Source organism: Glycine max, chromosome 9 (genome assembly GCF_000004515.6).
Source record: "Glycine max cultivar Williams 82 chromosome 9, Glycine_max_v4.0, whole genome shotgun sequence".
Taxonomy (NCBI): Eukaryota; Viridiplantae; Streptophyta; class Magnoliopsida; order Fabales; family Fabaceae; genus Glycine; species Glycine max.
In genome coordinates, this window is record NC_038245.2 from 42442015 (window position 1) to 42458237 (window position 16223).

The window sequence follows — 16223 nt, forward strand, 5'->3', positions numbered from 1 at the left end:
GGAATAATGATGATTGTCTAAGAATATTTATAGATTAACATTAATCAATTATTTAGAATGATTTTTAATTATTAAATATTTTTAATTATAAAATTATCAATTTAATTATAACAATTGATTAATTGATAAAATTAACTAGGAATAGTAGATTGGAATAAATTAGTTTTTAGAGAAAAATTATCAGATTCAAATACTTCATTTTCTATTCCTTGACCGTTCAATTAGTTTAATTTTAAAATCAAATCTAATTTATTTCAATTTGAAATAAATTGGTTTCGAATTTTCAAAAGATTACAAATATTAACATAAATTATAAGATACATAAATTAGTCTACTAGTTAATTGCACCTCATATATATTTTTTGAAAGGCCACTACACTTCATATATAACTCACAACATAGTTAAAAATATAAAAGCTAATTAATTATTGAACAATCTTGAATACACAACCTGATTCTCAAATCGATTTTGGATTGGATCAATTTTTAACTTTAGAAATCAAAATTCAATTCAATCCAATGAAAATATTTTTTTTTTAGTTTTTGGTTTGTTCAGTTATTACGATTTACGTTGAAATGTAAATCTGCAAATCTGAATTAAAAACATACTTCTTACACATTACTAAAAACGAACAAAAATATAAATCAATGTCATTGTAAATTATTTTCTACTATTTACACAGAAATACTATCATCAATCTGATTCCTTTCTTGAAAATTTGAAATCATTCACAAAGAAAATAATTTTCATTTTTGGTTCATCAAACAACAATGTTTCTTTGTTTCTATATTCATTAAGAAAAAAATTTATGTATTAAGAGTGTAAGAAATTTTATAAAATCATCTATCATAACCCAGATTGAATATATAATAAATGTGTTATCTCTTAAAATAATTTAAATAATAATTTATGATTAGATGAATTTGTAATAATTTATGATTAGATGAATTTGTAAGACTATTTTTTACTGTTGTGCATAAATATTAAACTCATTAATTAATATACATACTTATATTGGATTATCGTAATATACTTTAAAGGCTCATATATTTCACGGATACGTATCGATAAAATATTGAGTATCGATATCCATACTTTGCGGATACAAATATTCAAAGCAAATTAACATATCAGTGTTTGGTCATGATCAAAATTCACCCGACATAATTAAAAGCGTAGAAACCCTAATTGATACAAAGTGAAAACTTGATGTACATAAACTATATATATGAATGAGAAGCTTTGAGACGTAATCTAACTTTCATGGACGTGACGTGACAAACAATGATATTGCATCATTTGTTTAGAGGTTTGGCGGGTTAAGTAAGTGTAAGTATACCCTAAAACAAGTTTGTCCGGGATCTCGGAGATTGTTTATGCTTTGATATATAGCCATAAGAGCAAAATTATGGGGGACTTAATAATGGTCCTGTAGTACAAATTAAGAGATATTTGCCAAATCTATGCACACAAAAGAAATGGCCACCAGCACGATGGTTACGAAGGTTGGCATGGAAACGGACCTTGGTTAGTGGTTGTGTTGCAACTTTATTACGTGTAGATGAAAGGGGCAAGACATGCAGGCGTGTGAGCGTGTGAGTGTGAGCATGACCAATCGTCAGAAGCATTAGAGATGGAGAAAGAAGGAAGGAAGAAAAATAGGAGAAGAGGGATATACACGTATATGGAACCAAAGATTCTTGGGTACACACTAGCTCTCTCTCTCAGTGTCAAGTCGTTTACCTAGGTTACCATTATCTTCCACTATAGAAAATTAGCATAAAAAGGACTTCTTGGTGCAGGAGCCTCTTATTATTGTACTAAAAATTTGAATCCGTGAATGGAAAATAAATTTTACGTGTTTTTATACTAAACACAAATTGTGGATATATGGTTAGTGAAAGGTAATCAGGTTTTAAGAAATTATTATTATTATCGTATATTTACTATCTCTTTTCACACACACACAAAAAAATATTATTTTACATTTTTTTTCTCTTCTTTTATTTTTACTATTTATCTCTCATTCTTCTATTCATATACTAAAAAATGGAGTGTTACATTACTTGTATTTGTTCATAATTTTTCACAATATTAAAGCTCGGGACAAAACTACAATTTCGATTTGACCGTAATTTAAAACTTTGATAGTGCATATAACTAAGGTAATATACATCATGAGAATTTTCACACAATGGATATATTAAAAAAAATCCCTAATTAACTTGGTAAAAAGAGTAGCTGAGTAGGTGTCTTTTTTAAAGAGTTTTATATTCATACATTTAACTTCTCTTACAAGTCACTTGCATTCTATTTTTTTTTTTCTTTCTATCTCTTTCTTCCCTCCACTTATGCATCTCACGTTTAACATTTTTCTTTTTTCAAAGATAGAGAGAGAGTCCTGAGAAAAGAATTTGTAGATGGGTACTGATCATCTTTGTACACTTAATAAGGGTTTTCCTCTTGAAGCAGCCAGCCAGGGACAGTTTCCATGGACCACGCCACTTGCAACTTGTCTTGTACATCATTTTACACCATTCCTCCCTCCACATGTTCTGGGGATTCCAAACCTAACATGTTGCATTCAATTTCCACTTTCGTGAAATCTCATTATCTTTCTCTCCTCCACTTTCAGGAAAGAATTTATATATGAGAAGACGGATTATGACAATATTGTCATAACCCATTTTATATATATAAATTTTTTTACATATTTAATTACAACCTATTATATATAATAAATTATTAACTTTTAAAATAATTATAATAAAATAATTCAAAAAATGATTTATAATTGAATAATAATGAATATTTATATTAAACTTCTTAGATATATAAGATCAGTTTGTTATTTGTTACGGGTCATCATAATAACGCCAAAAGGACATGTAATAAAAAAATAAAAGAGAAAAGGAAGTTATGTAGCAAGACAAAGTAAAAACAAACTTGCTCCTGCAGAGTGCAATGACAAATCAAAACGTGCATATATATGCTCTAAAACTATATGTCAAATCGTACAAACACTCCCAAGCAAGGGTTTTGTGATCGACGCCTCTTCTTCTACAATTGTCAACAAACGAGTTTCACTTTCAAACAACACGATAAAACACTTGTACACATTGATTAGATTAAAATTAATTTAGTTTTCTATCTAGCTACTTTTATAAGCTGTGGAACGGGATTTAATTAATTAATTCGAAACTCAAAATGATCTCATCCGTTGATTTTGTCTCGAAATCGTGACATGGTTGATAATAACCAAATAAGTTTCCTTTACCTTTTCTTAACTCATTGGCAAGTACATCCATCGGTCACAAGTAGTAAAGTACTCCAAAATCCAAGTGTCAAATCCACAGAGACTTTATTTATACTTAGATTAATGCAAACTTAATTTACAAGAAAAAGATAAGGAATTTAAATGAAATTTAAAGAAAGTAAGAGAGATGAAGGATAAGAAATTTAAATTCAAATATTAGGAGATAAGATAAAAATTAAAGAGATAAGAAATTAAAATAAAAGATAAAAATGTAAAAGAAAAAATAGATAAGAAAAGAAAAGTAAAAGATAAAGATAATGAAAAAAAAAGATGAATGCATAATGTAATAATGTTGGGACCTAGCATGTCTTATTTATCTAAGATGTATTATTTTAGATTTTTTTTTTTACTACCCACATCTATTAGAATATTTGTCTTTGATGTCTCACGATAACAAATATATCTTATCTATCTATCTCTCAAATGTCTTTACAAAGACTCAATAGATAACATACATGAAGTTCTAATTCTAAATGTTTATTTTGATGCATGTGCATAATGAAATCACTCTATGTCTAACAATGATTTTATTAAGATATTCTTTCCTTTGAGTTCTATTAGAAATTATCCTCTTTCGAGCGACTAATCCTTAAAACTAATGCATATAAGACCTTTCTTGTATTTCTACTAAGGATTATCCCCTTTCGAGCACCTAACCCGTAAAGATGATGCAAGGATGAATAATACATGAAATTAAAATAAGAAAAAATAATATAAAAGAAAACACCTATTTGCATTGATAGATATGAAGCATATAATACATTTTTTTTGGCTTTTTAGGCCTGCCAAACTCTAACTAAGGGGGTTTAGCCTCTCATTGTTATGAGAGACTTTATAATTTAGGGGCTGATGTGGATAGAAGAAGATAGATGGATAGAGGAGGAGAAGGGGGATAATGGACATAGATAGATGGTTTTTCCTATTAGAGATGCTCAGACTTAGGATGTATTTATTATAGAGCTCTGAGTCTCCGGGGTGGTGTTGTCCCGGTGTGTAGGTTGTGCCTTTCCCTTCTGCTTCCTATTCTTTTTATAGGCCTAAGGTAGTTTAATTTTCACGTGACCTCACACAGCATGAACTTTCGCGCTAAGCGCGCCTTTGGGTTTCTTCGTGAGCCTTCTTCACGCTAAGCGAGGCGATATGTTGGGCCTGTCTTATGCGTTAAGCGAGCTGTCACAATCTTCAATTTTTTCTTCAAGGCTTCTTCTTCCAATTTTTGCATTAATTTTTTTCCAAAGCACTTGAAATTTTCTTCTTTTAACTTCTGCTAATCAAGAACTGCAAAGATATTAATTTTTTTTATTTCATTAAAAACAACAATAAAGTAAAAAAATTACAATCATTCTTAGCTAAAATTGACTATCAAATTAACTCAAATTTCATAATTATCACCCTTTATTATCTTTTATGTTTCTAGCTAGCTAGATGTGAGGAATCTATCCTTGATAATAATGACATAGTGATAGACTATATAGGTGGGCAATGTCTTAGTCAACAAGACTATGTATCTTTCACAAGTTTCATGAAGTCTTGAAAATTTCTCATCAAATTTTGATATTCTTTGAGTGCTTGGTGTACGACATAGAGGTAACTAGCTAGGGAAACTTTTCATTGGAGGAAAAGGAAGTGACCATCTATCATGCAAGCTCCATTAATGCCTTTAAAGCTAGAGAGTAGCACTATGTGGTAGCAATGAGGTCAATTGTGAAATGATGGTAATTTCTAATCTAACATACCTAGATAGTAGCGGGCAAGAACAATATTCCTTGAAAGTATATAGCCCTAAATTGACTCCTAGCTCTTCCATTCCATTTTATCATAACATAGCCATTTGAGTGAGACAGTAGTGAAAGTCTAGCCTCCTCATTCCCCTACTGTTTGGTTGAAGGGGGAGACTCCAACTCATTAGGGGAGTCACTTTTGTTAGTGATATTGACCCCATATTCTTGGAATATCAATGGATACCGGTGGAATCTTCTTTTGTCTCAAGAAGGAGGCCAGGTGCACATAAAGAACAATATATATCTCTTGGAACATGATCATTGGCATGTGTCTTGTCACTTGGATTCCTTTCAATTCCTTGATCTTAGTAGGTGGGAAGATGATATGGGATCCACCATACATGCTTAGTGGAAAACCTTTAATTTTGTACTTACTTTACTAGTCATGCAATTCATCCTCAACTTCTTGGACGTTTCTTTCAATTCTAGTGTATGTGCTTGTGTGCATCTTTTACTTTTCACACAGCAATTAATTCCTCCATGTGACAGTATCCAATTGCACATGCATTGCTTCCCACTACTTACGTTAAAGAGCATATATAGCCCAAATAGAAAATAATGGCATTTGCATGTAAATAACCATTATCTTTCGTTAGTGCTTAGGCCTTTTATGAGTCCAATAAGTGAAAATTGGGGTTCAAAATTTTGTACTCACCGTGGGCTAAATTAGGTCTATAAGAATCCATTTCCAGACCCATTGGACCGACCCATAGCAAGTTCGAGACGCGGTACACTGTGAATTGGCCCATAGGTAAGTATATGCGGATGTTTTAGGGGGTTGTTATACATGTACTCCTATTTTTAGTCTTCATACTCCCACATATTTTTTGAATTTTTTATAATACCTGAATTACCTTTATCCACATCTTTTTTTAAAATCATTTCCCTTCTCCCCCACCTTATTAACATGAGCCATTAAAGTTTTTTTTTTTCTTTCCTTCCCACGATCTCTAAATACCTCACTTTAGATATAGTATTACTAGCACTCCTCTTGTCACTAAAGTAAAAACCCATGAAATCACCCCTACTCAACACTGAAGATTAATGACCGTTAGCTAAAGTAATAGATTTTGGGCCAATGAATTGCTTAAATTGGGGGTTTGAAGTGGAAGAAAATTGTGTCCAAAGGTAGAGTTCTTTAGTCGAAGAAAACTATCTGCAAGAGTAAAACCTTTGAAAGTTGCGTGTGCTTATTATATGATGTATGAGTACCAAATTAAATATGTATTTATTTAATCTAAATATAACAATTTGTTGCTTTAGTTAAAGCACCTTTAAATATAGTGAACTTTTCAATCTCGTTTTTTAGTCTAATGTTTACCTCAATGTTCATTAAATTTACACAGAATGCTTACCCAGATATAACAACAAATTTTAACGAAAGTGATAAAACAAGACTACGTGAAAAAATAAATAAAGGCTTCATTTTTTAAAATAATAGACATAAATTGATCATCGAATCAAATATACCCGATGGGTCCAATAATATAAACCAAACAAATAAAATTAGTTCGAATTAATTCTTTTTTACTTCAAATATAAACTAAACCAATTATAGCTAGTTCAGTTTTCATATTGATTTCGTTTTCAACCAAAGCTATCACGACGAGCCGATCAATTTTGTTCTTAAAAAAATTAAGTTAATACATTTTAAACTTTAAAATTTATATTTTTCTTCTACTTTTTTAATTCATTTTTATCTTATGATCTTATTTAGTATTACCAAGTGTTATAGTTTGGTCTTATTTGTTATGCACTTTTTTACCATATATTAATAATTTATGTAAGGTATAGTAACTATAGAAAAATTAAATATATAACTACTTGGCAAAGAATAAAGAATATCGCCTTGTATTAATATAAATTAAATATTTTATATAAAACATAGACAACAAGTGAAGAATAATACTTGAAAAAGATTTAACTTGTTTTTATCATAATGCGATAACTCAAATCAAACCAACTTATTCTCAGATTGGTTTAGTTTGTATTAACCAAAAGGAATTTGTTTTTGACAGTCAACCAAAAAACTTTTAAAACACGAATATATAAACCAACCCAATTAATATGATTGGATCGAATTTGATTTTATTTTAAATCCAAATTAAACCAATCCAACTCATACACAATCTTAAATAGACCAAACTATAAATTACCATGTTTAGAGAGAGCAAAAATATGTATAAACCACAGGTAGTTACAAGTGTCTTGGACAAGAGCAAAAATGGCATGTAAGCCTTTCTTCAGGTTCCTACAGATAGAGCAGATAAAAACACTTAATTATTTCATATCACATCTCAGTCTCAAGAAACACCACCCAGCAAACTCTCCTAAAAAAGAATATTGCTATTATCAGAAACACAGCAATTTCCAGAAAGCATTCTGAACTATTTTCAGAACAAAAAATTGATCATAAGGTCAATAATGAAATGCGTTGATCAACAATGAAAGATGAACAAAATAAATAAACCTATTGAATTATTCGGTCACACAAAACACAAACAGCTATTACCATATATCCATGAAACTTAAGGTCAACAAACACATATAGAATCAACTCAAGAAAGCGTCAAATGATCTTTAGAGGATACTATTAAGAGAGAAAGCAAAACAGATAACCTAGCACCTCTCACTGATATCTGATCTTGAGCCTAGAGTTAACACTGCGAGGTGAAGCATGCCACATAGATGATGAACCAAACAACTCTGAGTACATTTCCAAGAAGAACTTATCCACAATTTCAAGATATGCAGGGCAAGTGAGTCTAGAATAGTAATGAAGAACCTCTTCAATGTCCAATACATATTCCACATTGTTCATGTCCAACATCTCCAACTCCCTCAGCTTCTGTTCCACCATGCAGTATCTGTGTTCTTTCATACACATAGACATGAATGATGATGATGACTCTTTCTGCCTTCCCTTTTGAATAGTTATGCTCCTCTTGTTGTTGCCACCACCACCACCACCTTCCTCTTTTTTTTCAACCTTGTTCTTCTTCTGAGCATGCCTTGCATTGGACAAGCTAATGTAGCTTCCACTATAGACCTCACTTTCTTGCTTCGATGGCAATAATGCAGAAGAAGCAGCTTTCTTCTTCATTCTTCTCCTAATTGCTTTCTCATTTTCTGACTCACATTGGTCAGAGAAATCGGTGTACAACTTCTCCATGTCTTGATAGCTTGTGTTGCTGGTCATGTCCATGGCGCTTGATGATGCAGCAGCCACAGAATAAGAGAATTTACTGTGTGGAGAAGCTTTGGGAAGCCTTTGGTAATTACCTGGGGAGAAGAAAGACTTGAAGTTCTTTACAGTCTTTTGGAAGAACTTCTTGGTGCTGGAAATGGAACTTAGCAACATTGGTGATGGCAAGGGTACTACTAGTACTACCACTTCCTCTATGTATGTAATTAACTATAAATGAGATTTTCTGGTTGGTACTTTCTGATGATGCAGATAAGGGACACAAAGTTTGTATCTACCTCTGAGAATGTGTAAATGTATCTCTTTTTAGGTGATGATATATATCAGTGAAGATTTCTCTATAAAGTTGACACAATGAGAGGAGCCATTAAAAGAGACTTTAGTTTTTTTTTTCCTTTTGGAAGATCAAGGGAACTCCCTTTTCTTTCCTATGCTTTTGTTGTTCTCCTTTGTCTTCACACTCTAGCTCTTGTGTTGTCCCATTTTTCTTTCTGCTTCCTAACTGGACCCCACAATCTCCAAACTTGGAAGATAGTGATCCCTTTTTCATCATAAACTAGTTTTGTAAGTTTCGTTGCCTTTACTTTTGATGGAGTTGGTATGTAGCCTCCTTGGGAAAATGAAAGGGGATGGTGGTTGTTGAATTGGACCTTTCCTCAACAGTTTCTGTTCCTACATTTTATGCCATCTTTTCTCCTGATCAGTAATCACTAATCACATCACTGTTTGTCTTAATTCACCATGCTTCATATGCGTATTCCAATTATCAACAAAACCATGTTGATATGGATAGAGATTCGATCTTTATGTCTGTATTATCAAATAACATCTATTGAAAGAAATTAATTCTTTAAATAAATCTTAGTATATCCATGAATTAGTCTCTAACTCTCTCGGTTAAATATACCCTTTTATCAGACAAAAAGAAATACGTATTCAATTAGTACTTGTGAAACGTTTAATTAACTAGCACTTGTTTTGACAAGTTGGATACTGCTAAAAGTTTGAATACAAGGGAAAGAAAAGGCTTGCTTGACTACAATTTTTTTTAATGTAGACTGCTTTCTTGAAAGGCCTGTAACTTACTCTACACGTGACTGTGTACAATGACCTCACACGTTAAGTACACCAATGTATTTTCACTGCATATCAGGTAAATTTCAAGTTTTTAACGAGTAACCCATAAAAAAGCATTATTCCAACAAATTCTATTCTTATACGTATTTTTTATAACTTTTTTTCCTATAAGACTATAATTATGATAAAGAAAAATATAACTCGTTATTATTCTCGTATCTTTTAGCATACACATCTACATAGACATAATATTTGTTTGTTTTGTTGAGAAATTTTAACTTTTTTTTTGCCTTTTGATTGTCAAAGGGTATAATTCATAATCATAACGATGAAGGAGGATTAATGTTGGTGTGGGTGGTTGGTTCCATGTGGTCATGTGTGTGTGTTAATTATATGCACACACTGAAGCAAGTGGTTCTACGGAGGAATTAAAATGTAATAATGGAAGAAAACATGGGTGCGTGCGGGTGTGGTGTGGGACGTTTCTTTGGGTAACCATAGTCAGGTCAATATCAATTTTCTTCGATGCTGAACAACTGCATATGCACTGTTATTTTATTTTATTTTCATTTATTTTGACTTTATGAAATCACTGTTCACAGGTCACATTTAGAAATCAGAACCTTTTTTTGACAAATAGAAATCAGAACCTATGATATACCTTTGTAGCATCCCTGTAAAACTTTTATATTGCTGTCAGACCTCTGTTTTAATATCATTGGTTATGCTCATTAGCCTAGCTAACCAAACACAAAATTTGTTTTTATTATATTGATATATTATGAAAATAAAATTTCTTATCATTTAATATATGTCTTAAATTATTATGATTTAATCATAAAGTTAATATAAGCATATATTTATTAGACATTAGGATATAAGATATTAATAATAAAATTATTCATTCTATCCACCTCCTAAATAGTGGAACAATTTTATTCATTTATATTTTATTTTATTTTACTCATTATTTATGCATCTGAACGTAATCTAAAAAAGAGCATGTTGTATTTCACCTAAAAGTATAACGATATTTGTTTCTTTCATTTACTAAGCGCTTTGACTAATGACCAAAACACCTACTTTTACTTCACAAAAAAAAAAAAAAAAACACCTCCTTTTAGATTTTCCACATCACAGAAAGTTCTTCATTGCTGATAAGTGATAAGAATCACACCTCTGTCCTTCGGAATGTATGTGGAATCACCCTTTTGTTAGGAATTAATATTGTTATGCACACAATTTCTCCTTGGAAAGCTATAAAATAATGATTTCTTTAAGTCTTTTTGTACATATAAATAATGATTTGACTATCTTATACATCAAAGATTTAATAAAAAAAATTATAAAAAATCTATTATATTGTAAACATAAAAATTATTTAATACTTTTATTTTTATGTAACTAAAAATATTTTAAGGAGTGTATTTGATGTTTTTTTTTTATCACAGAAACTTAATACATAGAATATAAAATTCAACGAATAAATAACACCTTTTACTAGCATTTGTTAGTCTAAACTCTAAAGAATAGAGTTTAGTTTTCCTCAAATAAAGTGTCGAGGTTCAAATCTTGTAAATAATAACAATAAAAAAAACATTAGATGACTCCTTAAATGGCAAGTTCTTCTGAGTTTCAATTTTGTTGTTAAGCATCTTTTGTTTTTAACTTATTATCACGGATTTGATGAACGGCGTTGACAATAAGGCCATGCGTTCTCCTCCTTGTTTATTTCCCAGTCTTGGACATGTGTTGTCTTGCATATTTGGTTAATTGTCTTAATATTAAATATTACAGCTATTTTACAGAATTTGGACCCACGATTTCATCATAGATATTTTTCAACGCAACGAGTAGCACAGGGTCTGATTTAGGTACCATTTTGTATTTTGTCCTATCCTCTCATTTCATGTTAAGACAGGTAATTCTTAGTGTGGCTCTTATTGAAAATTTCCCACTTTTCGATATTGGTAATCTTTTGGTTAAGACTGATTTGAGACGGCGAGAGAATCTTAAACTCATAAATAATTCTTTTATAATTGTCCTTGTTGACTTGATGATGCTACCCATTTGCATAGTTAGGAAGGAAAGTATATAGATAGGCCTACTTCTATTGATAGAGATTAGAAAACGTTCCAAGATTAAGTGTATGTTTAGTTTGCAATTAAAATCATTATAACATGAGTTTCAATACAATCCAACGAATAAATAAATAAATACAATAGTCCTAATTCTTTTGTAAAAGTACTTTTTCCTTAAACTTATTTTTTCACTTGTCTATAACTACTAACGAAACAGCTAATAGTGGAAGTTGATTGAGAAAGAGAACAACTGGCCACTTGCCTGGGCCAAAATTTGACCAAGACTAAGCAACAACACATCAAATCTGATAAGGGTACTACTAACAGAGAGGCTAGCCTACAAGCCAAGTTTGGAACCAGTCTGCATCACAGAAAACAAGGAACATAATGCTAGACTCTATAGTCTAAAATCTAAATACACTCGTGCTTGATTCTTAAGGATACGGTTCATACATTACACACATGGCACTCTATGCATCCCTTTCTTTTTCAACCTATTATTCTCTACCACAATGTATCACTTTCCTACCTGTTTTATATTTATCAAGAGACATAATCATTTTCTGACAATAACTTTGTGATTTAGAGACATTGAATTTTACTTAAAAAGAAAAAACAATTGGAGATTAATGCATTTTGATGTGTCTATATTTTGTCTATCCTGCTTTTGTACTTATGAAGTTTTTCCTAGGGACATGTCCAGGATAAATGTTGATTGATATAAATATACCCGTGACCAAGTGTATTATTTGTATTTACCGTATTTACCTCTTTAGAAAGAGGGTGTTGATGGAGTCTTTTGGGACAAGGTCCATAAGATTGGCATCTGGGTCATGGTTTTATTTCTTATAAAATAGAAATCAGGATTCAATTCAATTTATATCTGAATAAAATTCATCTGTATTTGCCTCTTAAGGAGAGTCGCCACAAAAATCAATAATTTCTCTCTGGGGCCTAGCAAGTAGCAAGGAAGCATTCAATTTCTGATTCTTGGAAGTCATTCAGCTGAATCTGCTCACAACTTGATGTTGATGCTAATTTTGAAATGTGTATGCCCTTTCATTCATTCTCATGCTACAGTAAATTCATGAAGAGTCTCTCTCACTGTGAAGTGACTTAACAGTAACATCATTAATATAAGTGGCCACAATATATATATATATATATATATATGCTTTTATGGACATATACACCCACGGAGTAAAAAATTAGATACCTGAATAAATACATTGTCCAATGAAACAGAGAAGCTCAAGCTTCAATTTCCAAACAATTTTTCTTGGGAGAGAATCATTCCCGGGTATGTCAAATTTTGCGCTAGTCTATCTATAATCTATTCAATGTATATATCCAAATGTATAAACCACTATGTACCTTGTCAGGCAAACCAATAAATTAAACCACTATCTCATGTGCCAATCTCCTGGACAACAGCACTATTTTTTTTTCCCAACTTCTAAAGACTTGACCTTCAAACAAAGATCAAGGCTTTTTAATCTAAAGCTTACTGTCAGAATCAATGTGCTTGATCTTCAAACAAAGCTTCAATCTCTTCTAAGCTCTTGCCTTTGGTTTCTGGTAAAAAGAAATAAAAGAAAAGTGTGGCACACACCATCACCCCACCAAGCACAAAGAACATGCCTCCAAATGTTATTGCCTCTGAAACACTAAGGAATGTCATGGACACAATCCCACTCATCAAACGGTTCATAGAAATGGCCAAGCTGGAACCTTGGGCCCTTAGCCTCAGAGGGAAAATCTCTGAAGAGTAGACCCAAGTTATAGGCCCAAGCCCAATAGAAAAGAAGGATACAGTAGCACAGACAGCAACCACACACAAAGCAATGACCCATTCATCCTTGTTATCACCAGATAACTTAAGTAAGGTACAGCCCAAGCCCAACACAAACAATGAGATTGCCATGCCACATGAGCCCAACAACAACATGGGCCTCCTCCCAAACTTGTCCAAGAACAAGGCTGATATCAAAACAAAGCAAGTCTTGGCTATTCCCATGATGATTGTAACACCAAAAAGCTGCTTCTCACCCTCAATCCCAGCCTCCTTAAACACTTCTGGGCTATAATATATCACAGCATCATTCCCAGAGGCCTGCATGAAGAAGTTAACACCAATAGCAGCCACAAGAATTCTCAACACAGTGTGAGTAGGTGTAACAAGCAATTCCTTCCAAACCCCTTGTCCATGCCACATTCCTGAAGAACCATCAGAAGAAGTTAGAGCCGATCCAAAGATAAAGCAACTAAAAGCTTGTGCTTTAGGCCTATCAACAAAAAATACATTTTCTTTTAGTTTTTATAAACCAAAAAATGCCATTTATTAGAAAAAATGTCACATATGTTGACAAAAATGACCAATATAGAATTTTCTCACTTAAAGTAAAATATTTTTTTAAAATTTGTTTTAGGCCTCACTTGTTGTTGGACTGGCCCTGGAAGAAGTTGTTGCTTTGTCAATGTTTGTGAAGAAAGCAGAAGCAGCAGCTTCTTGTATCTCAGCAAGCCTTAATTCAGCTTCTCCTTTGTTCTCTGATGTTCTAATCAAAACCTGTTTTGCTTCCTCAAACCTTCCCTTCACTACAAGCCAGCGAGGAGACTCGGGCATTCCCAACACACCAAGTGCCACTGCAATTGCTGGCAAGGCAGCAAGGCCAAGCATGAGTCTCCAATTGATGCCATTTGGGAGGCCTGCGAAGGCATAGTTGGAGACATAACCAAGTAGAATGCCAACACTGATGAAGACTTCAGGGAGTGATGTGAGAAAGCCTCTGGTGAGAGCAGGAGAGAGCTCAGCAACATACACTGGTGAGATCATGAGGGAGTAACCAACACCAATGCCTGCAACTACACGACCTGCCATTAGGAATGGAAATGAAGGTGCCAAACCCATCAGAATAGCACCAATCAGGAATGTTGCGGCAGCAACCATTATAGTGTACCTTCTCCCAATCCAATCAGAAGTCTTCCCCGATGCAAGAGACCCTATCAGGGAGCACACATTTAAGGACCCAACAAGGATTTCCACTTGGACTGATGTGATCTTCAGATCTTGCCTTATAAAAAGAGAAGCACCACTCATGACCCCAATATCTGCATACACACACATAAATCAAAATCCTTCAATACAACGCACTCTTACGATGAAGCTTGGCAAAATTGCATCAACAATCATAAAACTTTTTATCAAAGTTTCTCAATTTTTTTATCTGGGTTTGGAATGCAGACAAAACTTAAAATGCAGTTTCTTTAAGTATTTTTTGTGCTGTTCTCTAATCAGAATTGAAAATTTTCACCTCGATAATCTATTTTGACATACAATCCGAATCTTTATTAGGCGGATTACAAAGAATCTTTATCATGCAAATTACTGAGATAAAACTTCAATTCTGGTTGGAGAACGGCACCAAAAGCAGAACTATAAGGCAATAAATTATAAGTATATTTGTGTATCTATAAGGCATTGAATTCTTTTAACAGGAATTTGTGAAACTCACCATAGCCTAAGAGAATGGAGTTTGTGGAAGCCAAGATAGCACCACAAAGTGCATATCCGTTGAGGCGAGACCTATTGCTTTGGTATGAAACATAATTCTGTGATGTGTTAGGCTTGTATTGAGATCTACCTTCCTCTGCACAAGTCTCTTCTTTGTCACCATCATTGTGATTATTAGGATGATCAGCTTCTGCAGCAGCAGAAGAAGCAGGAAGAGGGTAGTAATAATGGTGTTCCAGAGAAGAATTCTCTTCCATCTCTAATGCAGAACAGCAACAGTGACTTCAAAAATTTATACCACAGAGCCTCAAATATTAAAATTCATCAAAGAAAAAAATCTGACAATATAACAATGATAAGGGGATTAATACAAAGGCCAATGAGTGTCTGATTAAAATAACGGGGTTTTATACTTTTCTTGCCAAGAACACAGCGTTTTAAAAATTATTATTTTTAAAAATAAGATAAGATAATCTGAAAACAAAATCACATCATTAACTCTAAATAGTAAATAGTTAGTACTATTAAATAAATAATTTTATTTAACAAAATGAATCTAGTTAAGTTGATTAAATATGAAGTGTGAATATTATAAATATCTTAATATCTATGTTCAATTTTTATAAATAAAGAAAATAAAAAATTCTATTTAAATACATTCACGCTTAACAGTTATAAGAATGTCAAATACGATAAACTTTGTTAATTGCTTCTAAATAGCCTTATTTATTTCCTAGTTGCTTTAACTATTTGGTAGAGAATTTTACTATTTATATTGATCTTATCTTATATTTACATAAAAAAATATGATCTTATTTCATTTAAGCATGATTATTTAGGGTGAAAAATACTTGTGTCGTAAAAAATAAATAGTTTTCTTAATTAGTATTTCTTATTTAACAAATATTTATGAAATAATTTACCGTGGAGATTACTCTGTAGGGACGTGGTGTCCAATCAAGGTGAAAAGAACAAAACAGCACATGTTTATTGCTCCGTATTCATTTATACCCACAAATGCACTTAAGTCCCCACCCCCTTTCAAATTATTCACAACAGAAAGTCTTTCTCCTCCGTCTAGTTTAGGTAAGGATTTTTTTGAAGCTTCGCTTAGGTTGAATCCTAATCAGTCAACTTTTTTGTCTCAAGTGATAAATCGCGGAAATTAATTTTACTTGTGATATATAATTATCACTTATTCAAGAAAATTTTATATATAATGATAATAGAATATTAAAATTATGTTTG

General features: G+C 32.2%; 2 protein-coding genes across 2 annotated transcripts; both read right to left on the reverse strand.

Annotated features, from left to right (window-relative positions):
- Positions 1–7592: 7592 nt before the first annotated feature.
- On the reverse strand, positions 7593–8760 carry LOC100795428 (uncharacterized). Its single transcript, NM_001317456.2, has one exon. It carries the CDS (start codon positions 8457–8459, stop codon positions 7728–7730), a length of 732 nt encoding a protein of 243 aa, NP_001304385.2. The 5' UTR covers positions 8460–8760; the 3' UTR covers positions 7593–7727.
- Positions 8761–12643: 3883 nt separating this feature from the next.
- LOC100776640 (probable polyol transporter 6) lies at positions 12644–15355 on the reverse strand. Its single transcript, XM_003533341.4, has 3 exons — positions 14977–15355; positions 13898–14572; positions 12644–13678 (listed from the first exon to the last, which is right to left on the reverse strand). The coding sequence occupies exons 1-3, from the start codon at positions 15230–15232 to the stop codon at positions 12978–12980; spliced, it is 1632 nt and encodes a 543-aa protein (XP_003533389.1). The 5' UTR covers positions 15233–15355; the 3' UTR covers positions 12644–12977.
- Between the last annotated feature and the right edge of the window lie 868 nt (positions 15356–16223).